Below are 25,884 nucleotides of genomic sequence, written 5' to 3'. Positions count from 1 at the left end.
ATGTTGGGGAAGGGCTGAGGGGTGTGGGTGGTGAGGGAATGTTGGGGAAGGGCTGAAGGGTGTGGGTTGTGGGGGAATGTTGGGGAAGGGCTGGAGGGAGTGTGGGTGGTGAGGGAATGTTGGGGAAGGGCTGAGGGGTGTGTGGCTGGTGGTGGGGAATGTTGGGGAGAGTCTCGGGTGTGTGGGTAGTGGGGGAATGTTGGGGAAGGTCTTGGGGGTGCGGGTGGTGGGGGAATGTTGGGGAAGGGGTGTGGGTAGTGGGGTAATGCTGGGGAAGGTCTCGGGTGTGTGGGTGGTGGGGGAATGTTGGGGAAGGGCTGACGGGGGGGTGTTTTGGGGGGGAATGTTGGGGAGGGTCTCGGGGGTGTGGGTAGTGGGGGAATGTTGGGGAAGGTCTCAGGGTGTGGGTGGTGGGGTAATGTTGGGGAAGGGCTGGTGGGGGTGTGGGTGGTGGGGGGGGAAATGTTGGGGAGGGTCTCGGGGGTGTGGGTAGTGGGGAAGGTCTCGGGTGTGTGGGTGGTGGGGGAATGTTGGGGAAGGGCTGACGGGGGTGTGTTTTGGGGGGGAATGTTGGGGAGGGTCTCGGGGGTGTGGGTAGTGGGGGAATGTTGGGGAAGGTCTCAGGGTGTGGGTGGTGGGGTAATGTTGGGGAAGGGCTGGTGGGGGTGTGGGTGGTGGGGGGGAATGATGGGGAAGGGCTGAGGGGGGTGTGGGTGGTGGGGGAATGTTGGGGAAGGGCTGAGGGGGGGGTGGGTGGTGGGGAATGTTGGGGAAGGTCTCGGGGGTGTGGGAATGTTGGGGAAAGGCTTGACGGGTTGGGGGGGGGAATGTTGGGGAAGGGCTTTGGGAGGGGGGTGGGGGTTGCTCTGTTTGCCCTGTCTGACTGATTGCTGGCCCGGGGTTTCTGGGTGTTCAGTGACTCTCCTCTCTGCAGCAAGTCCGTGTTCCAGCATTTGCAAACGTTCAAGGCGGACGTCCTGGAGAACCTTCGGAATTTCTTTAGTGACCTGAAGTGGCAACTGCAACGGATCAAAGGCGACACGCAGCCTGTGGATTACATCCTGCGGCAGCAGCTCTCGGCTGTGGAAGCCAAGGTCAGTGGAAGCAGAGTAGCTGTGCCCAACCCAAATCCATCTGTCACCCCCTGCTCCTTACCCCCCCACCCACTGTCCCCTAAATATCTGTCATCCCTGACCCTCACCCCCCCCCCAACCATCTGTCACCCCCTGATGAACCACCACCCATCTATTACCGCCCCCCCCCCCCCACTTGCCGTCATCCCATAGCCCTCACCCACCTTGACGTCACCCCATAGCCCCCACCCACCTTGCCGTCACCCCATAGCCCCCACCCACCCAGCCGGCACCCCTTAGCCCCCACCCACCCAGCCGGCACCCCATAGCCCCCAGCCACCCATCCGTCACCCCATAGTCCCACCCTAGTAGTAACCCTGAGGATTGGCAGCATTTTAGAATTCAGCCAAGGAGGACCATAAAACTGATGAGGATACAATCTGAATGTAAACTGGCAGGAAACACAAAAGCAGACTGTTTATCGTTATGTAAAAAGGAAAAGATTAGCAAAGACAAATGTGGGCCCGCTACAGTCCGAGACAGGAGAATATACACCGGGGAATATGAAAACGGCAGAGAAACTACCACATATAGTGTGTCTGTATTCAGAGACGAAGGTTCAGGAAATCTCCCAGAAAGAGATCCAAGGGACACGAGGAATCAAAATAAATTTGTATTTGTAAATAAATGTAGCACTAGAGAAATTAATGGGACTGAAAGTTGATAAAGCCCCTGGACCTGATGATTTACATTGAAGAAGGTGGCTGTAGAGAGAGTGGATGCGTTGGTGGTTACCTTCCAAAATTCAGTAGAATCTGAAAAGGTTCCTGCAAGGTGGCAAATGTAGCTTCGCTGTTCGAGAAGGGAGTGAGGGAGAAAACTGGGAACTACAGATATGTTCGCCTGCCATCAGTAGTAGGGAATATACCAGAATCTATTGTAAAGGATGTGATAACTGGACACTGATCTGATCATTGATCTGATTTGATTGGGCAGAGTCAACATGGATTTATGAAAGGGAAATCACATTTGACAAATCTTTTGGAGTTCTTTGAGGAAGTTGGGCGATATGGTAGCACAGTGGTTAGCAGTGTTGCTTCGCAGTGCCAGGGTCCCAGGTTCGATTCCTCGCTGGGTCACTGTCTGTGCGGAGTCTGCACGTTCTCCCAGTGTCTGCGTGGGTTTCCTCCGGGTGCTCCGGTTTCCTCCCACAAGTCCCGATAGACGTGCTGTTAGGTAATTTGGACATTCTGAATTCTCCCTCTGTGTACCCGAACAGGCGCCGGAATGTGGCGACTAGGGGATTTTCACAGTAGCTTCTTTGCATTGTTAATGTAAGCCTACTTGTGACCATAAAGATTATTATTATAAGTTAATATCAGAATAGACAGTGGAGAGGGAGTGAATGTGGTGTATTTGGATTTTCAGGAAACTTTTGATAAGGTCCCACACAGGGGTTAATGAACAATATTGAGTTTATGGGATTGGGGGTAATAAACTGGCATAGATCGAGGATTGGCTAAAGGCAGAAAACAGGGAGTAGAAATAAATGGATCACTCTCACATTGACAGGCTGTAACTAGTGGGATACTACAAGTGCCAGTGTGTGTTCCCACATTTGGGGTATGGGGACAAGATGTAATAATTCCAAATTTGCGATGACACAAAACTGAGTGGAAGTGTGAGTTGTGAGGAGGATGCAAAGAGGCTTCGGGGGGATTTGAAAGGCTATTGACAGGACAGGAGCATGGTGGATGGAATGCAAAGTGGATAAATGTGAGGTTATCCAGTTTTGAAGGAAGAACAGAGAGATGCAGAGTATTTCTAAATGGTTGGAAGTGGACCTGAGTATCCTTGTTCACGAGCCACTGAAAGATAACATGGTACAACAGCCAGTTAGGAAGGCAAGGCAGGGTGACGCAATGGTTAGCACTGCTGCCTCACTGTGCCGAGGACTCGGGTTTGATCCTGGCCCCTGGGTGTCTGCATGGGTCTCACTCCCACCCCCAAAGATGTGCAGGGTAAGTGGATTGGCCATGCTAAATTGCCCCTTAATTGGAAAAAGAGAGTTGGTTACTCTAAATTTTAAAAAAAAGTTGGGGGCGGCACAGTGGTTAGCACCGCTGCCTCACAGCGCCGAGATCCCGGGTTCAATCCCGGTCCCGGGTCATTGTCTTTGTGGAGTTTGCACATTTTCCCCGTGTCTGCGTGGGCCTCATCCCCACAACCCAAACATGTGCAGGGTAGGTGGATTGGCCACGCTAAATTGCCCTTTAATTGGGAAAAAAAAAATGATTGGATAATTTTTTTTTAAGTTTAGAAAATGTAATTCCCCCCCCCCCCTCAAAAAACACGAAGGCAACGTCAGTATGCTACCTGTCCTGAATTCCCCTTTGAGAGTGAACCACTTTGCTGTGGGCCATGTCACATGTAGGCCAGACCAGGTAAAGACGGCAGATTTCCTTCCTTAAAGGACGTTAGTGAGTCAGATGGGTTTTTACAACAATAGATAATAGTTTCATGGTCACAAATTCAGAAAAAAGCTTCATCTTCCAGATTTCTTAATTGAATTTAAATTGCACCAAACTTGTGGTGCCATTTGAACCCATGACCCGAGAGTATAAACCTAGGCCTCTGGCTTGGTAGTGACTTTATCACTACACCACCATCTCCCAACGTGTTGGCCTTTATTTGAGGAGAGGAGTCTTGCTTCAATTGTAGAAACCCTTGGTTAGAAAGCAGAGTATTGGGTACAGTGTTGTTCTCCTTATCTGAGAAAGGATATACTTGCCATAGAGATTGACAGATTTTGAAATCCCAGTGATGGCACAGTGGCTAGCACAGCTTTCCCACAGCTCCAGGGATCCGGGTTCAATTCCAACCTTAGGTGACTGTGTGGAGTTTGCACTTTCCCCCAGTGTCTGTGTGGGTTTCCTCCGGGTGCTCCGGTTTCCACCCACAGTCCAAAGATGTGTAGGTTAGGTGGATTGGCCATGATAAATTGCCCCTTCGAGTCCAACGGTTAGGGGCTGTTACTGAGTTACAGGAATAGAGCAGGGGAGTGGGCTGAGGTAAAGTGTTCTTTGAGAGCGTCGGTGCAGACTCGATGCGCCAAATGGCCTCCTCCAAGAAAGATGCCGCCGGAGCGAGGCGACGTCTTGCAAGCTGTGCCCAGCATATCCTCTAATTCTATCTTTTACTCTCGTTCTATGCTTCTAAAACTTCATTCTAACTCTTTTAAACTCTCAACAATGTTATAACTGTAACATTATATTCTGCAGTCTCTCCTTCCCTATGTACGGTATGTATTGCTTGTACAGCATGCAGGAAACAATACTTTTCACTGTATACTCATACATGTGACAAATCAAATCAAATTTAGTGATTCTATGATTCTGCATGGGGATAGTCTGGGGAAAAAGACATTGAAGTGTGGGAGATCAGTCGTGATTACATTGAAGTAGACGTAATGGAGTAGGCCAATGTTCCTGTATTCCGTTGCTCCAGTGGCCCTTTCACTCCGCTGCTGTGATTAGTCCGTATCCCAATATAACTGTGATAGAAGTTTGTTGGAACTAGTTAGTGCTTGATGGATGGTGAGGGTGCTTCGATCTGAGGGGTGTCGGGAGGATCAAAGATCTCCACCCCACCTCCACTGTTTTTGGGAGCAAAGGTTTCTCTCCGCGCAGGACAGCAAGAAACAGTGAAAGCTGAACAAAAAGGGAACTGGGAGTGTCCTCTGAGTAAAATCACTTTCTTTGTTGCTGCTCCTGCCAATGCAGACTTCAAAGTCAATCACGAAACAATTTCTGACCCATCCACATTCAGCCAGTTCCAGTTTTTCATCTTTTAATAACTAGAAATATGCTTTTGTCAGGCGCAGACACGATGGGCTGAACGGCCTTTCCTGTGCTACAGATCTCTGTGACTCTACGCTGCTTTAATGAACAGATGTCCTCCTGCAAACCACTACTTAAATCAAAACTACTAATATTGAAGCCAAATTTCCCACTTGAATGTTTGTACCATTAAGAGGTGCATTTCCACCTAAATCTCAACTCATCTCCATCCGAAACAATCGGCCCCTTAAGATTGCTTTTAAATTCCCCGTCCGGTGGTTGCCTCCTGGTCGGAAATGTTTGTCCCGTCACTGGATAGCTTTGGCCCTCGTCCTCTCGCAGAGGTGGTGACGGTTCGCCCAGGGGTAGGGCCGCTGGTTGGCGACGTCTTCCTCAAGGTGCTCCTTGGGTTCAGAATTTACGGAGTTTGGAGGTTATCAAACAGGACCTCAAAAGTAGTAATTTAGGAAGCCGATGAATGTGTGTCCCCAATGAATGGACGGCACGGCGGCACAGTGCTGCCTCGCAGCATCAGGGACCCGGGTTAAATTACGACCTTGGGGGACTGTCTGTGTGGAGTTTACACATTCTCCCTGTGTCTGCGTGGGTTTCCTCCCAGTCACCAGATGTGCAAGTTGGCTGGATTGGCCATTCAAAATTGCCCTTTAGTTGCGGGGATAGGGCAGGGTTACGGGGATGGGTGGGGGGAGTGGGCCTAAGTGCGGTGCTCTTTCAGAGGGTCGGTGCAGGTGCGATGGGCCGAATGGCCTTCTGCACTGTAGGAATTCTATGGTTCCTGGAAAGGTGGTGCATGATGGGAGGGCTTTAGTTTCTTAAGACTGGTTCTGGGGGATTGGGACCTATGGAGACTGAATGGGTTACCAAAGATTCCCGAGAATGGTCCCAGGGATGATGGAGCTCAGTTTTGAAGAGAGGTTGGAGAAATTGGGACTGTTCCCCTTGGAGATGAGAAGGTCGAGAGGAGATTTGAGAGAGATGTTCAAAATCATGAGGGATCTGGACAGATTAGAGAGGGAATAACTGTGTCTCCCCGCCCGCGCGCACTCTCCCCGCCCGCGCGCATTCTCCCCGCCCGCGCGCACTCTCCCCGACCGCGCGCGCTCACCCCGCCCGCGCGCGCGCTCCCTGCCCGCGCGCACTCTGCCCGCCCGGGCGATGTCCCCCACGCCCGGGCGATGTCTGTCCCCCACGCCCGGGCGATGTCTGTCCCCCCCCCCCCCCCCCCCCCGGGCGATGTCTGGTCCCCCCGCCCGGGCGATGTCTGTGTGTCGTCACCCCCGCCCGGGCGATGTCTGTCCGCCCCCCCCCCCCCCCCCCCGTCCCCCGCCTGGGCGATGTCTCCCCCCCCCCCCCCGCCCGGGCGATGCCTCCCCCCCCCCGCCCGGGCGATGTCCGTCCCGTCCCCCCTGCCCGGGCGATCTCTCCCCCCGCCCAGGCACTCCCTCTCCTGTCTCTAACTCTAACACTCCCTCTCTCTTAGCAAGCAATTCTGGATTTGGTGGTGTGTAATGAGGCAGACTTGATTAAGGAACTTAAGGTGAAGGAACCCTTGGGGAGCAGTGACCACAATATGATAGAATTTACCCTGCAGTTTGAGAGGGAGAAGCTGCAATCAGATGTAACGGTATTACAATTAAAGAAGAGTAACTACAAAGACATGAGGGAGGAGCTGGCCAGAGTTGATTGGAGAAGGAGCCTAGCAGGGAAGACAGTGGAACAGCAATGGCAGGAGTTTTGGGGGGTTATTAAGGAGGCACAACAGAAATTCATCCCAAGGAGGAGGAAACATGCTATGTTGAGGACAATGAGGGATGTCAAGGACAGCATAAAATCTAAAGAAAAAGCGTACAAAGTGGCGAGGATTAGTGGAAGCCTTTAAAAGCGAGCAGAGGACAACTAAAAAAGCCATAAGGGGGAAGAAGATGAAGTATGAGTGCAAGCTAGCTAGTAATATAAAGGAAGATAGGAAGAGGTTTTTTTAAATGTTGAGAGGGGCAAGAATGGATATTGGACCACTGGAAAATGTGTCTGGAGAAGTAATAATAGGAAACTAAGAAATGGCAGAGGAACTGAATAGTTGCTTTTGCATCAGTCTTCACAGTGGAAGATGCCAATGTCATACCAGAACTTCAGGAGAATCAGGGGGCAGAGGTGAGTGCAGTGACCATTACTCAGGCGAAGGTTCTGGGGGAACTGAAAGGTCTGAAGGTGGATAAATCTACCATTACCACCAAGCCAGGGGAACAACCCTGGTTCAATGACGAGTGCAGGAGAGCATCAGGCAGACCTGGCGAAGCTGCAAAACACGACTACCAGTGTGGCAGACAGCATAAGCAGCAAGTAATGGACAGCCACGTGATTCCATAATATAACGCATCAAGTCTAAGCTCTGTAGTCCTGCAACATCCAGCTGTGAATGGTGGTGGACAATTAAACAACTCACTGGGGGAGGAGGCTCCACAAATATCCCCATCTTCACTGATGGAGGAGCCCAGCTCATCAGTGCAAACGGCAAGGCTGAAGCATTCGTAGCCAGAAATGCAGAGTGGATGATCTATCTCGGTCTCCTCTGGAGGTCTCCAGCGTCACAGATGTCAGTCTTCAGCTAATACGATTCACTCCACGTGATATCAAGAAACGTCTGAAGGTGCTGGATACTGCAAATACTATGGGTCCTGACAATATCCCGGCAATAGTACTGAAGACTTGTGCTACAGAACTTGCCGCATCCCTAGCCTACCACAGCCACGACACTGGGGCAACATCCTGGAACTCCCTCCCTAACAGCGCAGTGGGTGTACCTACCCCTCAAAGACTGCAGCGGTTCGAGAAGGCAACTCACCACCATCTTTTCTTTTTTTTTCAATATGTTTATTCAAAGTTTTTCCAACAAAAATTTTCAACCAATTAAACCCCCCCCCCTCCCCCCCTAACAGAAAAGAAAAAGAGAAAAGAACAGAGCAAAACATAAACATATCAATCAAACACAATACCAAACTTATACACTGGGTTTCTCCCGCACATATTAACCCTCCCCCGCACATATTAACCCTCCTATATGCTTTTTACAAGTACCCCTGGGGGAAAAAACCTCCCCCACCCGCCCAGATACCCCCCCCCCGAAAGAAACTCCCCCCCCTCCCTCCCTGGGCTGCTGCTGCTGACCGACCTCATTCTAGCGCTCCGCGAGATAGTCTAGGAATGGTTGCCACCGCCTGAAGAATCCCTGCGCAGACCCTCTTAAGACAAACTTTATCGTCTATCCTCTCCAGCTTAATGAACCCTGCCATGTAATTTATCCAGGCTTCCACACTGGGGGGCTTCACGTCTTTCCACATGAGCAAGATCCTCCGCAGGATACCAGGGACGCAAAGGCCAGAATACTGGCCTGTTTCGCCTCCTGCACTCCCGGCTCGTCCGCCACCCCAAATAATGCCAGCCCCCAACTTGGTTTGACCTGGACTTTCACTACCTTGGACATAGTCCTCGTGAAACCCCTCCAGAACCCATCCACTGCCGGGCACGACCAAAACATGTGGACGTGATTCGCCGGGCTTCCTGAGCACCTCCCACATCTGTCCTCCACCCCAAAGAACCTACTCAGCCTCGCCCCTGTCATATGCGCTCTGTGAATAACCTTAAACTGTATCATGCTGAGCCTGGCACATGAGGAAGAGGAATTAACCCTACTCAGGGCATCCGCCCACAGACCCTCTTCAATTTCCTCCCCCAACTCCTCCTCCCACTTGCCCTTCAGCTCCTCTATCAAAGCCTCCCCCTCTTTCATCTCCTGATATATCGCCGAAACCTTGCCTTCTCCGACCCATACACCAGAAATCACCCTGTCCTGAATCGTCTGTGCCGGGAGCAAAGGGAATTCCTTCACCTGCCGCCTCACAAACGCCCTCACTTGCATATACCTGAACGCATTTCCCGGGGGTAACCTGAACTACTCCTCCAGCGCCCCTCGGCTCGCAAACGTCCCGTCTATAAACAGATCTTGAGCTTTGCCGCCACCACCGGACTCGTGGTGCACCTTGTCGGTGAGAGCGGCAGCGGTGCCGTCACCAGCACCCTCAGGCTCGTTTCTTTGCAGGACGCCATCTCCAACCTCTTCCATGCCGCCCCCTCTCCCTCTATTACCCACTTACAGATCATCGCCACGTTGGCTGCCCAATAGTAGCCACCCAGTTTCAACAACGCCAGCCCTCCTCTGTCCCTACTACGCTCTCGAAACCCCCTCCTTACCCTCGGGGTCTTGTTTGCCCACACAAAACCCATGATGCTCCTACCTACCCGCTTAAAAAAGACCTTGGTAATCATAATAGGAAGGCACTGGAACACAAAACGAAACCTCGGGAGGACCATCATTTTAATCGACTGTACCCTGCCCGCTAGCGAGAGTGGCAACACATCCCATCTTTTGAAGTCCTCCTCCATCTGCTCCACCAGCCGCGTCAAATTAAGTTTGTGTAGGGCCCCCCAACTCCTAGCTACCTGGATCCCCAAGTACCGAAAGCTCCTTTCCGCCCTCCTCAACGGTAGGTCGTCTATCCCTCTTCCCTGGTCCTCTGGATGCACCACAAAGAGCTCACTTTTCCCTACTTGAGCTTATAGCCCGAGAAGTCCCCAAACTCCCTTTGGATCCGCATGACCTCCACCATCCCCTCCACTGGATCTGCCACATACAGCAACAGGTCGTCCGCATACAGCGACACTCGATGCTCCTCTCCCCCTCGGACCACCCCCCTCCAGTTCCTGGACTCCCTTAATGCCATGGCCAAAGGCTCAATTGCTAATGCAAACAACAGGGAGGACAGGGGGCACCCCTGCCTCATCCCTCGATACAGCCGAAAATACTCCGACCTCCGCCGATTCGTAGCCACACTCGACACCGGGGCTCTGAATAGGAGCTTAACCCAACTAATAAACCCCTCCCCAAACCCAAACCTCCGCAACACTTCCCAGAGATACTCCCACTCCACCCGGTCAAAGGCCTTCTCCGTGTCCATAGCTGCCACTATCTCCGCCTCTCCCTCCACCGATGGCATCATAATCACGTTTAGGAGCCTCCGCACAGTGGTGTTTAGCTGCCTGCCCTTTACAAATCCCGTCTGGTCCTCATGAATCACCCCCGGGACACAGTCCTCAATTCTCGTAGCCTGCACTTTTGCCAGCAACTTAGCATCCACATTGAGGAGCGAGATCGGTCTATACGACCCACATTGCAGTGGGTCCTTGTCCCGTTTCAGGATCAGAGAGATCAACGCCCCGGACATTGTCGAGGGTCCCCCCCTCCCTTGCCTCATTGAAAGTCCTCACTAGCAACGGGGCTAACCGGTCCCGATACTTCCTGTAAAACTCAACCGGGAACCCATCTGGCCCCGGGGCCTTCCCCGCCTGCATGCTCCTCAGTCCTTTAACCAGCTCCTCCAACCAAATTGGCGCCCCCAAACCAGCCACCTCCTGCTCCTCCACCCTCGGGAACCTCAGTTGATCTAAAAATTGTCGCATCCCCTCTTCCCCCGCTGGGGGCTGTGATCTGTACAGCTCCTCATAAAAGTCCTTAAATGCCTCATTTACTTTCACCGCACTCCGCACCGTAGTTCCCCTGCTATCCTTGACTCCACCTATCTCCCTTGCTGCCATCCTCTTACGGAGCTGATGTGCCAGCATCCGGCTCGCCTTCTCCCCATACTCGTACGTCGTCCCCTGTGCTTTCCTCCACTGTGCCTCTGCTTCCCTGTGGTCAACAGGTCGAATTCTGTCTGGAGACTTTGCCGCTCCCTAAGTAGTCCCTCCGTGGGGGGCCTCTGCATATCTCCTGTCTACCCTTAGGATCTCCCCCACTAACCTCTCCCTTTCCCTGCCCTCTCTCTTCTCCCTGTGAGCCCTGATGGAGATGAACTCTCCCCTGACCACCGCCTTCAGCGCCTCCCATACTACCCCCACCTGCACCTCCCCGTTGTCGTTGGCCTCCAAATACCTTTCAATGCACCCCCGCACCCTCCCGCACACCTCCTCATCCGCCAGTAATCCCACATCCAGACGCCACAGCGGGCATTTGGTCCCTCTCCTCTCCTAACTCCAGCTCCACCCAGTGCGGGGCGTGGTCTGAGATGGCTATGGCCGAATACTCCATTCCCTCCACTTTCGGGATCAGCGCCCTACTCAAAACAAAAAAATCTATCCGGGAGTAGGCTCTGTGTACGTGAGAAAAAAAAGAAAATTCCCTGACCAGGGGCCCAGCAAATCTCCACGGATCTACTCCCCCCCCCCATCTGGTCCATAAACCCCCTAAGCACCTTGGCCGCAGCCGGCCTCTTCCCCATCCTAGATCTGGAGCGATCTAATGCTGGGTCCAACACCGTGTTGAAATTCCCCCCCCCCCCATTATCAAGCTTCCTGCCTCCAGATCCGGAATCCTCCCCCCAACATGCGCTTCATAAATCCAGCATCATCCCAGTTCGGGGCGTATACGTTTACCAATACCACCCACGCCCCCTGTAGCCTACCGCTCACCATCACGTATCGACCTCCATTGTCCACTACAATATTTTTGGCCTCAAACGACACCCGCTTCCCCACCAGTATTGCCACCCCTCTGTTCTTTGTATCCAGCCCCAAATGGAATACCTGTCCTACCCATCCCTTTCCTAACCTGACCTGGTCTGCCACCTTCAAATGTGTATCCTGAAGCATGACCACGTCTGCCTTCAGTCCCTTTAAGTGCGCGAACACTCGGGCCCTCTTAACCGGCCCATTCAGGCCCCTCACATTCCAAGTTATCAACCGGATTGGGGGGCTTCCCACCCCCCTCCCCCTGCCGACTAGCCATCTCCTTTTCTAGGCCAGTCCCGTGCCCGCGCCTCCCACACCCTCCAGTCCCCCAGATGGGGGACCCCCGTCCCGACCACCTCTTCTGTTTCCAGTTCCCCATCGGCCAATGCAGCAGCAACCCTATATCTCTCTCTCTCTCTCTCTCTCTCTCTCTCCCCCCCCCCCCCCCCCCCGCTAGATCCGTGTCTAGCTCTTTTGCTCCCCCATAACAGCTGACTCCTGCTGACCCCGGCCTCCCCCGCCATCCCATTGACCCCCCCCACCCCCGTGTGGGAATCCCCCCTCCCCCTCCTCCCCAGCAGTCAGTGTGCGCTCCTCCACCCCGCCCCTCCGTCCTTCCCTAACACGGGAAAAAGCCCGGGCTTTCCTAAGCCGGCCCCGCCCCCTCTGGCACAGCTCCTTTTGCGGCCTTATCCCAATTCCCCCATCCCCAGGCCTCCCCTCCCTCCAGCACCGGCGCCCATATTCTCTCACAGTCTCTCCATCAGATCTCTTCCCCCATCCCCATCCATCACCCAACCCGTGGAACATTCCCTACGCATAGTTAAACCTGTATACAACCGACATCCCCCGCACAACCACAGACCCTCAGTTTGAGTCCAACTTTTCAGTTTGTATAAAGGTCCAAGCCTCCTCAGACGTTTCGAAGTAGTGGTGTCGATCCTGAAATGTGACCCACAATCGCGCTGGCTGCAGCATTCCGAACCTCACCCCCTTCCGATGGAGCACCGGCTTGGCCCGATTAAAACCAGCTCTCTTCTTTGCCACCTCTGCACTCCAGACCTGATAGATTTGGATCTCCGTATTCTCCCACCTGCTGCTCCGCTATTTCTTGGCAAAACACACTCTCTATCCACGAGTCGGTGAAACCTCACCACTACCGCCCTTGGCGGCTCGTTGGCCTTGGGTCTCCTTGCCAGGACCCGGTGAGCCCCATCTAGCTCCAGGGGACTCGGAGAGGCCCCCGCTCCCATCAGCGAATTGAGCATCGTGCTCACATATGCTCCAGCATCGGCCCCCTCCACTCCTTCAGGGAGACCCAGAATCCGAAGATTCTTCCTCCTCGACCTGCTCTCCAGGTCCTCGAATCTTTCCGCCCACCTCTTGTGTAGCGCCTCGTGCGCCTCCACCTTCACCGCCAGGCCCAAGATCTCATCCTCGTTCTCCGCGGTTTTTTCCCGCACCCCCCGGATCGCCGCCCCTTGGGCCTTCTGGGTCCCCACTAACCCCTCGATCGCCGTCAGCATTGGCACCAGCACCTCTTTCTTCAGCTCCTCAAAGCAGCGCCTGAGAAACTCCTGCTGCTCCTGCACCCATGCCGCTTGATCTACGCCCGCCACCATCTTGTTTTTTCTCCCTCACACTTTTCGCTGCTCCAAAAACGCTTTTATGACCGATCCACTCCTGGTCCAATCCATATACTATGGAGGGGGGACCTTGCTCACCTACCCACACTGGATGTTGTCGAAAAAATTGCCGTTGGGGCTCCTCAGGAGAGCCCAAAAGTCTGTTTTAGCGGGAGCCGCCGAATGTGTGGCTTAGCTCCGCATAGCCGCAACCGGAAGTTCCTCACCACCATCTTCTGAAGGGCAACTAGGGGGTGGCAATAAATGCTGGTCTAACCAGCGACACCCACATCCCGTATATGATTTTTTTTTTAAATCACCTGGATCGGGTGGACTACACTCTATGGTTCTAAAAGAGATAGCTGAGGAAATTGTGGGGGCATTGATGGTGATCTTTCAGGAAACACTGGAGGCAGGGAGAGTCCCAGAGGACTAGAAAATGGCTAATGTAACACCACTGTTTAAGAAGGGAGGGAGGCAGAAGATGGGAAATTATAGGCCGGTTAGCCTGACTTTGGACATTGGTAAGATTTTAGAGTTCATTATTAAAGATGAGATTGCGGAGTACTTGAAAGTGCATTATAAAATAGGACTGGGTCAGCACAAATGTGCTGGCCTTGGAAAATGTCCAGAGGAGTTTCACCAGAATGACCCCTGGAATGAGGAGCTTGTTGTATGAGGTTGAGGACTCTGGGTCTGTACTCGTTGGAGTTTAGAAGGATGAGGGAGGATCTTATTGAAATTGCAGGATACTGCGAGGCCTGGATAGAGTGGACGTAGAGAGGATGTTTCCACTTGTAGGAAACCACGAAGCAGATGACACAATCTCAGACTGAAGGGACAATCAATCTTAAAACAGAGATGAGGAGGAATTTCTTCAGCCAGAGGGTGGTGAATCTGTGGAACTCTTTGCCGCAGAAGACTGTGGAGGCCAAATCACTGGGTGTCTTTAAGACAGAGATAGATAGGTTCTTGATTAACACGGGGATCAGGGGTTATGGGAAGAAGGCAGGAGAATGGGGATGAGAAACATATCAGCCATGATTGAATGGCTGAGCAGACTTGATGGGCCAAGTGGCCTAATTCTGCTCCTATGTCTTATTATGGTCTTATGGTCTCTCATAGCTGCAGAATTTTACCTTGATGCTACTAGTTGACATCACTGCACGCCAGCGAAATGTCTCCAGGATATTGACACCCAGTGTTCAGAAGGAGATGACTCCTGCTTACACAGGTGAGTAAACCGCAAAACTGTTTATCACCAGCTCCGAAACCAACACGATTAAAAAAAGGCCTTCAACTCCGGGGTCTGCAGTCAAATCTAACCAAAAGGGTTGTGGGTTCCAAACCCAATCCTGGGATTTGAGCACAGAATCCAAGCCGACCCTTCGAGTGCAGTACTGAGGGAGTGCTGCACTGTCAGAGGGTCAGTACTGAGGGAGTGCTGCACTGTCAGAGGGTCAGTACTGAGGGAGTGCTGCACTGTCAGAGGGACAGTACTGAGGGAGTGCTGCACTGTCAGAGGGTCAGTACTGAGGGAGTGCTGCACTGTCAGAGGGTCAGTACTGAGGGAGTGCTGCACTGTCAGAGGGTCAGTACTGAGGGAGTGCTGCACTGTCAGAGGGTCAGTACTGAGGGAGTGCCGCACTGTCAGAGGGTCAGTACTGAGGGAGTGCTGCACTGTCAGAGGGTCAGTACTGAGGGAGTGCTGCACTGTCAGAGTGTCAGTCCTGAGGGAGTGCTGCACTGTCAAGAGGGTCAGTACTGAGGGAGTGCTGCACTGTCAGAGGGTCAGTACTGAGGGAGTGCCGCACTGTCTTAAAGGGTCAGTACTTAGGGAGTGCCGCACTGTCACAGGGTCAGTACTGAGGGAGTGCTGCACTGTCAGAGAGTCAGTACTGAGGGAGTGCTGCACTGTCAGAGAGTCCGTACTGAGGGAGTGCTGCACTGTCAGAGGGTCAGTACTGAGGGAGTGCTGCACTCCTGACTTGTCCCTCATGTTAGTCGCTGCAGCATTTCCAACCTCTGACCTGACTTTTTCGCACAGTATTTAAATGGCTGGTCCAGTTCACTTTCTGGTCAATGATAACTCGTAGGATATTCTTAGTGTGGAATTAGTTAATAAAAGGGATATAAGCAAATTACTGTGGATGCTGGAATCTGAAACCAAAGAGAAAATGCTGGAATATCTCAGCCCTGCTTTGACAAAGTGTCATCTGGACCCGAAACGTTGGCTCTTTTCTCTCCCTCCAGATGCTGCCAGACCTGCTGAGATTTTCCAGCATTTTCTCTTTGGTGAGGAATTAATTGCCTTGCACGTGTGTGGCACGAATGTTATTTGCCACTTGTCAGCCCAAGCCTGGCTATTGTCCAGGTTTTGCTGCATTTGGACACAAACTGCTACATTATCTGAGGAGTTGCGAATGATGCTGAATGTTGTGCAGTCACCTGCAAACTTCCCCATTTCTGACCTTATGATGGAAGGTTGGCCATTGATGAAGCAGCTGAAGATGGTTGGGTCTGGGACACTACCCTGAGGAACTCCTGCAGTGATGTCCTGGAGTTGAGATGATTGACCTCCAACCACTGCAACCATCTTCCTTTGTGCTGGGAATGACCCCAACCAGTGGAGAGTTTCCTCCCGTTTGACACAATTGGTCAAATGCTGATTCAATGTCAAAAACTGTTACTCTCAGCTCCTGGGTTCAGCTCTTTCTTCATATTTGGATGAAGTCTGTACCCCTCGATCAATATCACTGAAACAGACTATCTGGTCATTATCACGCTGCTTTTGATGGGATCGCACTGTGCCTGATTCGTCTGCTGTTTCCCACATTCCAACATTGACTACACGCCATTGGCTGAAAGGAGTTTTGGGGATGTACTGAGTTTGTAAATGGGGCTGGAGATGCAAATCTGCTGCTTTCTTGATCTTTTGTTGCTGAACATTGGAGGGGTGAGGGTAGGTTGATGGGGGTGGGAGTGTGGATGGCGGTGGGTGTATAGTCTGTCAGGATGGGGAAGAAGGAGGCGAAGAGCGATTTTCACCTTTTTTACACCTGCTCTCTCTGCAGCTTGTCAGTCTCAGACTGGATCCGGCTCCTTCACCCGGATGAAATCTCACCTGGAGAAGTATGTTCAAAAGCACGGAGACCACATCTTCTGTACTGCATGCAGAAAACTCATGGAGCAACTCTGTCTACTTCAGGTAAGGGGCTGGGCGGAAAGGTCTTGGCGGGAGTGGGGGAGGGGTCCTCGCCAGTGAGGTGGTAATGGAGGGGTTCTCAACAGGAGTACAAATGTAGCAACATGAGACTTAGGATTAGGGATAGGCCATTTGGCCCTGCTCCGCCATTCAATAAAGTCATGCCTGATCTACTTGTTGTCTCCATAAGACCATAAGACATAGGAGTGGAAGTGAGGCCATTCGGCCCATCGAGTCCACTCCACCATTCAATCATGGCTGATTTCAACTCCATTTACCCGCTCTCTCTCCATAGCCCTTAATTCCTCGAGAAATCAAGAATTTATCAACTGTCTTAAAGACACTCAACGTCCCGGCCTCCACCGCCCTCTGGCAATGAATTCCACAGACCCACCACTCTCTGGCTGAAGAAATTTCTCCTCATCTCTGTTCTAAAGTGACTTCCTTTTATTCTAAGGCTGTGCCCCCGGGTCCTAGTCTCCCCTGTTAATGGAAACAACTTCCCTACATCCACCCTATCTAAGCCATTCATTATCTTGTAAGTTTCTATTAGATCTCCCCTCAACCTCCTAAACTCCAATGAATATAATCCCAGGATCCTCAGACGTTCATCGTATGTTAGGCCTACCATTCCTGGGATCATCCGTGTGAATCTCCGCTGGACCCGCTCCAGTGCCAGTATGTCCTTCCTGGGGTGTGGGACCCAAAATTGCTTTCAGTATTCTAAATGGGGCCTAACTAATGCTTTATAAAGCTTCAGAAGTACATCCCTGCTTTTATATTCCAAGCCTCTTGAGGTGAATGACAACATTGCATTTGCTTTCTTAATTACGGACTCAACCTGCAAGTTTACCTTTAGAGAATCCTGGACTAGGACTCCCAAGTCCCTTTGCACTTCAGCATTATGAATTTTGTCACCGTTTAGAAAATAGTCCATGCCTCTATTCTTTTTTCCAAAGTGCAAGACCTCGCACTTGCCCACGTTGAATTTCATCAGCCATTTCTTGGACCACTCTCCTAAACTGTCTAAATCTTTCTGAAGCCTCCCCACCTCCTCCATGCTACCTGCCCCTCCACCTATCTTCGTATCATCGGCAAACTTAGCCAGAATGTCCCCAGTCCCGTCATCTAGATCGTTAATATTCTAGCCCACCTGACTCCTTGCTTAAGTTCCATCCTACTTTCCTTATATTCCACACAGGCTTCGTCTGATCCCAGCCTTCCAGCCCTGTCAAATGCCTCCTTTTTCTTTTTGACGAGGCCTACAATATCTCGTTATCCAAGGTTCCCAAAATTATCCTTCTTTCGCACAGGAACATGCCGGTCCTGAATTTCTTTCAACTGACATTTGAAAGCCTCCCACATGTAAGATGTTGATTTGCCCTCAAACATCCGCCCCCAATCTAGGTTCTTCAGTTCCCGCCTAATATTGTTATAATTAGCCTTCCCCCAATTTAGCACCACATTCACCCTAGGACCACTCTTATCCTTGTCCACCAGCACTTTAAAACTTACTGAGTTGTGGTCACTGTTCCCGAAATGTTCCCCTACTGAAACTTCTACCACCTGGCCGGGCTCATTCCCCAATACCAAGTCCAGTACAGCCCCTTCCCTAGTTGGACTGTCTACATATTGTTTTAAGAAGCCCTCCTGGATGCTCCTTACAAACTCTGCCCCGTCTAAGCCCCTAGCAGTAAGTGAGTCCCAGTCAATATTGGGGAAGTTGAAGTCTCCCATCACAACAACCCTATTGTTTTTACTCGTTTCCAAAATCTGTCTACCTATCTGCTCCTCCATCTCCCACTGGCTGTTGGGAGGCTTGTAGTAAACCCCCAACATTGTGACTGTACCCTTTGTTTTCCTGATCTCTACCTATGTAGCCTTGCTGCCCTCTGAGGTGTCCTCCCGTAGTACAGCTGTGATATTCTCCCTAACCAGTAGCGCAACTCCGCCACCCCTTTTACATCCCCCTCTATCCCGCCTGAAACATCTCAATCCTGGAATGTTTAGCTGCCAATCCTGTCCTTCCCTCAACCAGGTCTCTGTAATGGCAACAAGATCATAGTTCCAAGTACTAATCCAAGCTCTAAGTTCATTTGCCTTACCCGTAATACTTCTTGCATTAAAACATATGTACTTCAGGCCACCAGACCCGATGTTTTCAGCAACATCTCCCTGACTGCTCTTCCTCAGAGCCATAATGGCTCTATTCCCCAGTTCTCCCTCAATGCTTTCACCTTCTGACCTATTGCTCCAGTATCCACCCCCCTGCCGTACTAGTTTAAACACTCCTGCGTGACACTAGCAAACCTCGCGGCCAGGATATTTATGCCTCTCCAGTTTAGATGCAACTCATCCTTCTTATACAGGTCACACCTGCCCTGGAAGAGCTCCCAATGGTCCAGATAACGGAAACCCTCCCTCCTACACCAGCTGTTTAGCCACGTGTTTAGCTGCTCTATCTTCTGATTTCTAGCCTCACGGGCACGTGGCACAGGGAGCAATCCCGAGATTACAACCCTAGAGGTCCTGTCTTTTAATTTTCTGCCTAGCTCCCTGAACTCCTGCTGCAGGACCTCGTGCCTCTTGCTGCCTATGTTGTTAGTACCAATATGTACACCGACCTCTGCCTGTTTGTCTTCCCCCTTCAGGATGCCCGCTACCCGTTCGGAGACATCCTGGACCCTGGCACCAGGGAGGCAACATACCATCCTGGAGTCTCTTTCACGTCCTTTTAACATCCAGAAGACTTAAAGTAAAAATCTTTAAACAGAAGCACATTAGGTTTACATTCACTACGGAGAACATTTGTAATTCTGAATTCACCAAATGATCAAGAGATAGTTTTTTGATGGCAGAGAGAAACAGCAGTACAGCTGCTTTGTCTGGCTTCAGCTCCAACACTGCAAACGAAACCAAAAAGACACAGACACACCCAAGCTTTTCTCAAAGTCAAACTAAAAAGCAGAGCCAGAGCTCAGCTCCACCCACACTCTGACATCACTGCAGTAACATGAGCAGCCAAACATTTCTTAAAGCGCCATTCTCATGACACCTCCACAGCCTCCTGCGGCAAAGTGTTCCACAGATTCACCACCCTCTGGCTGAAGAAATTCCTCCTCATCTCTGTTTTAAAGGATCGTCCCTTTAGTCTGAGATGGTGTCCTCTAGTTCTAGTTTTTCCTACAAGTGGAAACATCCTCTCCACGTCCACTCTATCCAGGCCTCGCAGTATCTTGTAGGTTTCAATAAGATCTCCTCTCATCCTTCTAAACTCCAACAAGTACAGACCCAGAGTCCTCAAACGTTCCTCATACGACACATTCTTCATTCCAGGGATCATTCTTGTGAACCTCCTCTGGACCCTTTCCAAGGCCAGCACATCCTTCCTTAGACATGGGGCCCAAAACTGCTCACAATACTCCAAATGGGGTCTGACCAGAGCCTTATACAGCCTCAGAAGTACATCCCTGGTCTTGTATTCTAGCCCTCTTGACATGAATGCTAACATTGCATTTGCCTTCTCAACTGCTGACTGAACCTGCACATTAACCTGAAGAGAATCGTGAACAAGGACTCCCAAGTCCCTTTGTGCTTCTGCTTTCCGAAGCATTTCCCCATTTAGAAAATAGTCTATGCCTAAATTCCTCTTTCCAAAGTGCATAATTTCACACTTTTCCACATTATATTTCATTTGCCACTTCATTGCCCACTCTCCTAGCTTGTCCAAGTCCTTCTGCAGCCCCCTTGCTTTCTCAATACAACCTGTCCCTCTACAGATCTTTGTATCATCTGCAAACTTAGCAACAGTGCCTTCAGTACCTTCTTCCAGATCATTAATGTATATTGTAAAAAGTTGTGGTCCCAGCACAGACCCCTGAGGCACACCCACTAGTCACCGTCTGCCATCCTGAAAAAGACCCCTTCATCCCCACTCTTTGCCTTCTGCCAGTCAGCCAATCCTCCATCCTTGCCAGGATCTTACCCTGAACACCATGAGCTCTTAACTTATTTAACAGCCTCCTTTGCGGCACCTTGTCAAAGGCCTTCTGAAAATCTAAATAAATCACGTCCACTGGTTCTTCTTTGTCTAACTTGCTTGTTACCTCCTCAAAGAACTCTTACAGATTTGTCAGACATGACCTCCCTTTGACAAAGCCATGCTGACTCAGTCCTATTTTATCATCCAAGAGCTTTGCTATCTCACCTTTAATAACAGACTCTAAAACCTGACCAATGACCGAAGTCAGGCTAACCAGCCTATCATTTCCCGTCTTCTGCCTCGCTCCCTTCTTAAACAGTGGTGTTACATTAGCCACTTTCCAGTCCTCTGGGACCCTTTCTGCCTCCAGTGATTCCTGAAAGATCATCACCAATGCCTCCACATTTTCCTCAGCTATCTCTTTTAGGACCCAAGGGTGTAGTCCATCCGGTCCATGTAGATGTAGATTGTAAATAGTTGCTGCCTCAGCACTGAAAACTGGAACTGCAATTGTCACAGCTCGCCAACCGGGAAAATACCCATTCATCCCCACTCTGATTCCAGTTCACTAACCAATCCGTTATCCATGAAATGAAAAATGAAAATCGCTTATTGTCACAAGTAGGCTTCAATGAAGTTACTGTGAAAAGCCCCTAGTCGCCACATTCCGGCGCCTGTTCGGGGAGGCTGGTACGGGAATTGAACCGTGCTGTTGGCCTGCCTTGGTCTGCTTTTAAAAGCCAGCGATTTAGCCCAGTGAGCATGCTACCCAATATGTTACCCCCTACACCATGTAATCTTATCTTCGTGGCACACTGGAGCAGACAAACACGTGGCTAAACAGCTGGTGTAGGAGGGAGGGTTTCGGTTATCTGGACCACTGGGAGCTCTTCCGGGGCAGGTGTGACCTGTATAAGATGGACGGGTTGCATCTAAACCGGAGAGGCATAAATATCCTGGCCGCGAGATTTGCTAGTGTCACACGGGAGGGTTTAAACTAGTATGGCAGGGGGGTGGGCACGGGAGCAATAGGTCAGAAGGTGAGAGCGTTGAGGGAGAACTAGGGAATATGGACAGTGTGGCTCTGAGGCAGAGCAGACGGGGAGAAGTTGCTGAACACAGCGGGTCTGGTGGCCTGAAGTGCATATGTTTTAATGCAAGGAGCATTACGGGTAAGGCAGATGAACTTAGAGCTTGGATTACTACTTGGAACTATGATGTTGTTGCCATTACAGAGACCTGGTTGAGGGAAGGGCAGGATTGGCAGCTAAACGTTCCAGGTTTTAGATGTTTCAGGCGGGATAGAGGGGGATGTAAAAGGGGAGGCGGAGTTGCGCTACTTGTTCAGGAGAGTATCACAGCTATACAGCGAGAGGACACCTCAGAGGGCAGTGAGGCTATATGGGTAGAGATCAGGAATAAGAAGGGTGCAGTCACAATGTTGGGGGTATACTACAGGCCTCCCAACAGCCAGCGGGAGATAGAGGAGCAGATAGGTAGACAGATTTTGGAAAAGAGTAAAAACAACAGGGTTGTGGTGATGGGAGACTTCAACTTCCCCAATATTGACTGGGACTCACTTAGTGCCAGGGGCTTAGACGGGGCAGAGTTTGTAAGGAGCATCCAGGAGGGCTTCTTAAAACAATATGTAAACAGTCCAACTAGGGAAGAGGCGGTACTGGACCTGGTATTGGGGAATGAGCCCGGCCAGGTGGTAGATGTTTCAGTAGGGGAGCATTTCGGTAACAGTGACCACAATTCAGTAAGTTTTAAAGTACTGGTGGACAAGGATAAGAGTGGTCCGAGGATGAATGTGCTAAATTGGGGGAAGGCTAATTATAACAATATTAGGCGGGAACTGAAGAGCATAGATTGGGGGCGGATGTTTGAGGGCAAATCAACATCTGACATGTGGGAGGCTTTCAAGTGTCAGTTGATAGGAATACAGGACAGGCATGTTCCTGTGAGGAAGAAAGACAAATACGGCAATTTTCGGGAACCTTGGATGACGAATGATATTGTAGGCCTCGTCAAAAAGAAAAAGGAGGCATTTGTCAGGGCTAAAAGGCTGGGAACAGACGAAGCCTGTGTGGCATATAAGGAAAGTAGGAAGGAACTTAAGCAGGGAGTCAGGAGGGCTAGAAGGGGTCATGAAAAGTCATTGGCAAATAGGGTTAAGGAAAATCCCAAGGCTTTTTACACTTACATAAAAAGCAAGAGGGTAGCCAGGGAAAGGGTTGGCCCACTGAAGGATAGGCAAGGGAATCTATGTGTGGAGCCAGAGGAAATGGGCGAGGTACTAAATGAATACTTTGCATCAGTATTCACCAAAGAGAAGGAATTGGTAGATGTTGAGTCTGGAGAAGGGGGTGTAGATAGCCTGGGTCACATTGTGATCCAAAAAGACGAGGTGTTGGGTGTCTTAAAAAATATTAAGGTAGATAAGTCCCCAGGGCCGGATGGGATCTACCCCAGAATACTGAAGGAGGCTGGAGAGGAAATTGCTGAGGCCTTGACAGAAATCTTTGGATCCTCGCTGTCTTCAGGGGATGTCCCGGAGGACTGGAGAATAGCCAATGTTGTTCCTCTGTTTAAGAAGGGTGGCAGGGATAATCCCGGGAACTACAGGCCGGTGAGCCTTACTTCAGTGGTAGGGAAATTACTGGAGAGAATTCTTCGAGACAGGATCTACTCCCATTTGGAAGCAAATGGACGTATTAGTGAGAGGCAGCACGGTTTTGTGAAGGGGAGGTCGTGTCTCACTAACTTGATAGAGTTTTTCGAGGAGGTCACTAAGATGATTGATGCAGGTAGGGCAGTAGATGTTGTCTATATGGACTTCAGTAAGGCCTTTGACAAGGTCCCTCATGGTAGACTAGTACAAAAGGTGAAGTCACACGGGATCAGGGGTGAACTGGCAAGGTGGATACAGAACTGGCTAGGCCATAGAAGGCAGAGGGTAGCAATGGAGGGATGCTTTTCTAATTGGAGGGCTGTGACCAGTGGTGTTCCACAGGGATCAGTGCTGGGACCTTTGCTCTTTGTAGTATATATAAATGATTTGGAGGAAAATGTAACTGGTCTGATTAGTAAGTTTGCAGACGACACAAAGGTTGGTGGAATTGCGGATAGCGATGAGGACTGTCTGAGGATACAGCAGGATTTAGATTGTCTGGAGACTTGGGCGGAGAGATGGCAGATGGAGTTTAACCTGGACAAATGTGAGGTAATGCATTTTGGAAGGGCTAATGCAGGTAGGGAATATACAGTGAATGGTAGAACCCTCAAGAGTATTGAAAGTCAAAGAGATCTAGGAGTACAGGTCCACAGATCACTGAAAGGGGCTACACAGGTGGAGAAGGTAGTCAAGAAGGCATACGGCATGCTTGCCTTCATTGGCCGGGGCATTGAGTATAAGAATTGGCAAGTCATGTTGCAGCTGTATAGAACCTTAGTTAGGCCACACTTGGAGTATAGTGTTCAATTCTGGTCGCCACACTACCAGAAGGATGTGGAGGCTTTAGAGAGGGTGCAGAAGAGATTTACCAGAATGTTGCCTGGTATGGAGGGCATAAGCTATGAGGAGCGATTGAATAAACTCGGTTTGTTCTCACTGGAACGAAGGAGGTTGAGGGGCGACCTGATAGAGGTATACAAAATTATGAGGGGCATAGACAGAGTGGATAGTCAGAGGCTTTTCCCCAGGGTAGAGGGGTCAATTACTAGGGGGCATAGGTTTAAGGTGAGAGGGGCAAAGTTTAGAGTAGATGTACGAGGCAAGTTTTTTACGCAGAGGGTAGTGGGTGCCTGGAACTCACTACCGGAGGAGGTAGTGGAGGCAGGGACGATAGGGACATTTAAGGGGCATCTTGACAAATATATGAATAGGATGGGAATAGAAGGATACGGACCCAGGAAGTGTAGAAGATTGTAGTTTAGTCGGGCAGTATGGTCGGCACGGGCTTGGAGGGCCGAAGGGCCTGTTCCTGTGCTGTACATTTCTTTGTTCTTTGTTCTTTGTTCATTTGAAGCCTACTTATGACAATAAGCGATTTTCATTTTTTTTTTTCATTTCAATCACCTTTTGGAAATCCATTTCGCCACATTTACAGGTTCTCGTTTTCCACCTGAATTGTTCATTCTCCAAGAAACTGAGAAATTAACGAAACATGATTTCCCTTTCACAAATCCATGTTGACTCTGCCAGATTCCATCATGATTTTCTAAGTACCTTGCGATAACCTCCTCAATAATGGATTCTAGGAATTTCCCTACGACAGTGCGCAACAGGTTAGCTTTTGAAATCTTCTACAATGAAGAAAGGCACAAAATACTTTACAATGTCTCTGCCATTTCCTGGTTTTCCCCAGACATGTTCTCTGGAGGACCAAACTCTTACTCTCTGATTATACATTTTTTAAAAATAAATATTTTATTGAAAATTTTTGGTCAACCAACACAGTACATTGTGCATCCTTTACACAATATTATAACAACACAAATAACAATGACCTATTTTATAAACAAAAAATGAATAAATAATAAATAACAAAAATGAAAACGAACCCTAATTGGCAACTGCCTTATCACAAGTAACACTCTCCAAAAATATAATTTAACAGTCCAATATATAATTATCTGTCGCAACGACCTATACATATTAGGCAGTATATATTAACAACCCTGAGAGTCCTTCTGGTTCCTTCCCCCCCCCCCCCCCCTCCGATCCTGGGCTGCTGCTGCTGCCTTCTTTTTTCCATTCCATCTATCTTTCTGCGAGGTATTCGACGAACAGTTGCCACCGCCTGGTGAACCCTTGAGCCGACCCCCTTAGAACGAACTTAATCCGCTCTAGCTTTATAAACCCTGCCATGTCATTTATCCAGGTCTCCACCCCCGGGGGCTTGGCTTCTTTCCACATTAACAATGTCCTGCGCCGGGCTACTAGGGACGCAAAGGCCAAAACATCGGCCTCTCTCGCCTCCTGCACTCCCGGCTCTTGTGCAACCCCAAATATAGCCAACCCCCAGCCTGGTTCGACCCGGACCCCCACTACTTTTGAAAGCACCTTTGTCACCCCCATCCAAAACCCCTGTAATGCCGGGCATGACCAAAACATATGGGTATGATTCGCTGGGCTTCTTGAGCACCTCGCACACCTATCCTCCACCCCAAAAAATTTACTGAGCCGTGCTCCAGTCATATGCGCCCTGTGTAATACCTTAAACTGAATCAGGCTTAGCCTGGCACACGAGGACGACGAGTTTACCCTGCTTAGGGCATCTGCCCACAGCCCCTCCTCGATCTCCTCCCCCAGCTCTTCTTCCCATTTCTCTTTTAGTTCATCTACCATAGTCTCCCCTTCGTCCCTCATTTCCCTATATATATCTGACACCTTACCATCCCCCACCCATGTCTTTGAGATCACTCTGTCCTGCACCTCTTGTGTCGGGTGCTGCGGGAATTCCCTCACCTGTTGCCTCGCAAAAGCCTTCAGTTGCATATACCTGAATGCATTCCCTTGGGGCAACCCATATTTCTCGGTCAGCGCCCCAGACGCGCGAACTTCCCATCCACA

At 50.4% G+C, this 25,884-nt stretch overlaps 1 protein-coding gene across 1 annotated transcript in view; it reads left to right on the top strand.

Annotated features, from left to right (window-relative positions):
- The window catches only part of LOC140424682 (uncharacterized), a 184,037-nt gene that overhangs the window by 97,246 nt on the left and 60,907 nt on the right, over positions 1-25,884 (top strand). Inside the window, exons 20-22 of the mRNA XM_072507950.1 lie at positions 917-1,094; positions 14,245-14,353; positions 16,194-16,327. Of these exons, the coding sequence (XP_072364051.1) occupies positions 917-1,094; positions 14,245-14,353; positions 16,194-16,327 (421 nt within the window). The remainder of the gene's footprint in view (positions 1-916; positions 1,095-14,244; positions 14,354-16,193; positions 16,328-25,884) is intronic.

Source organism: Scyliorhinus torazame, chromosome 6 (genome assembly GCF_047496885.1).
Source record: "Scyliorhinus torazame isolate Kashiwa2021f chromosome 6, sScyTor2.1, whole genome shotgun sequence".
Classification (NCBI taxonomy): Eukaryota; Metazoa; Chordata; class Chondrichthyes; order Carcharhiniformes; family Scyliorhinidae; genus Scyliorhinus; species Scyliorhinus torazame.
The sequence above is the reverse complement of the archived record's forward strand: the minus strand, read 5'-3'. Positions and strand labels throughout refer to the sequence as shown.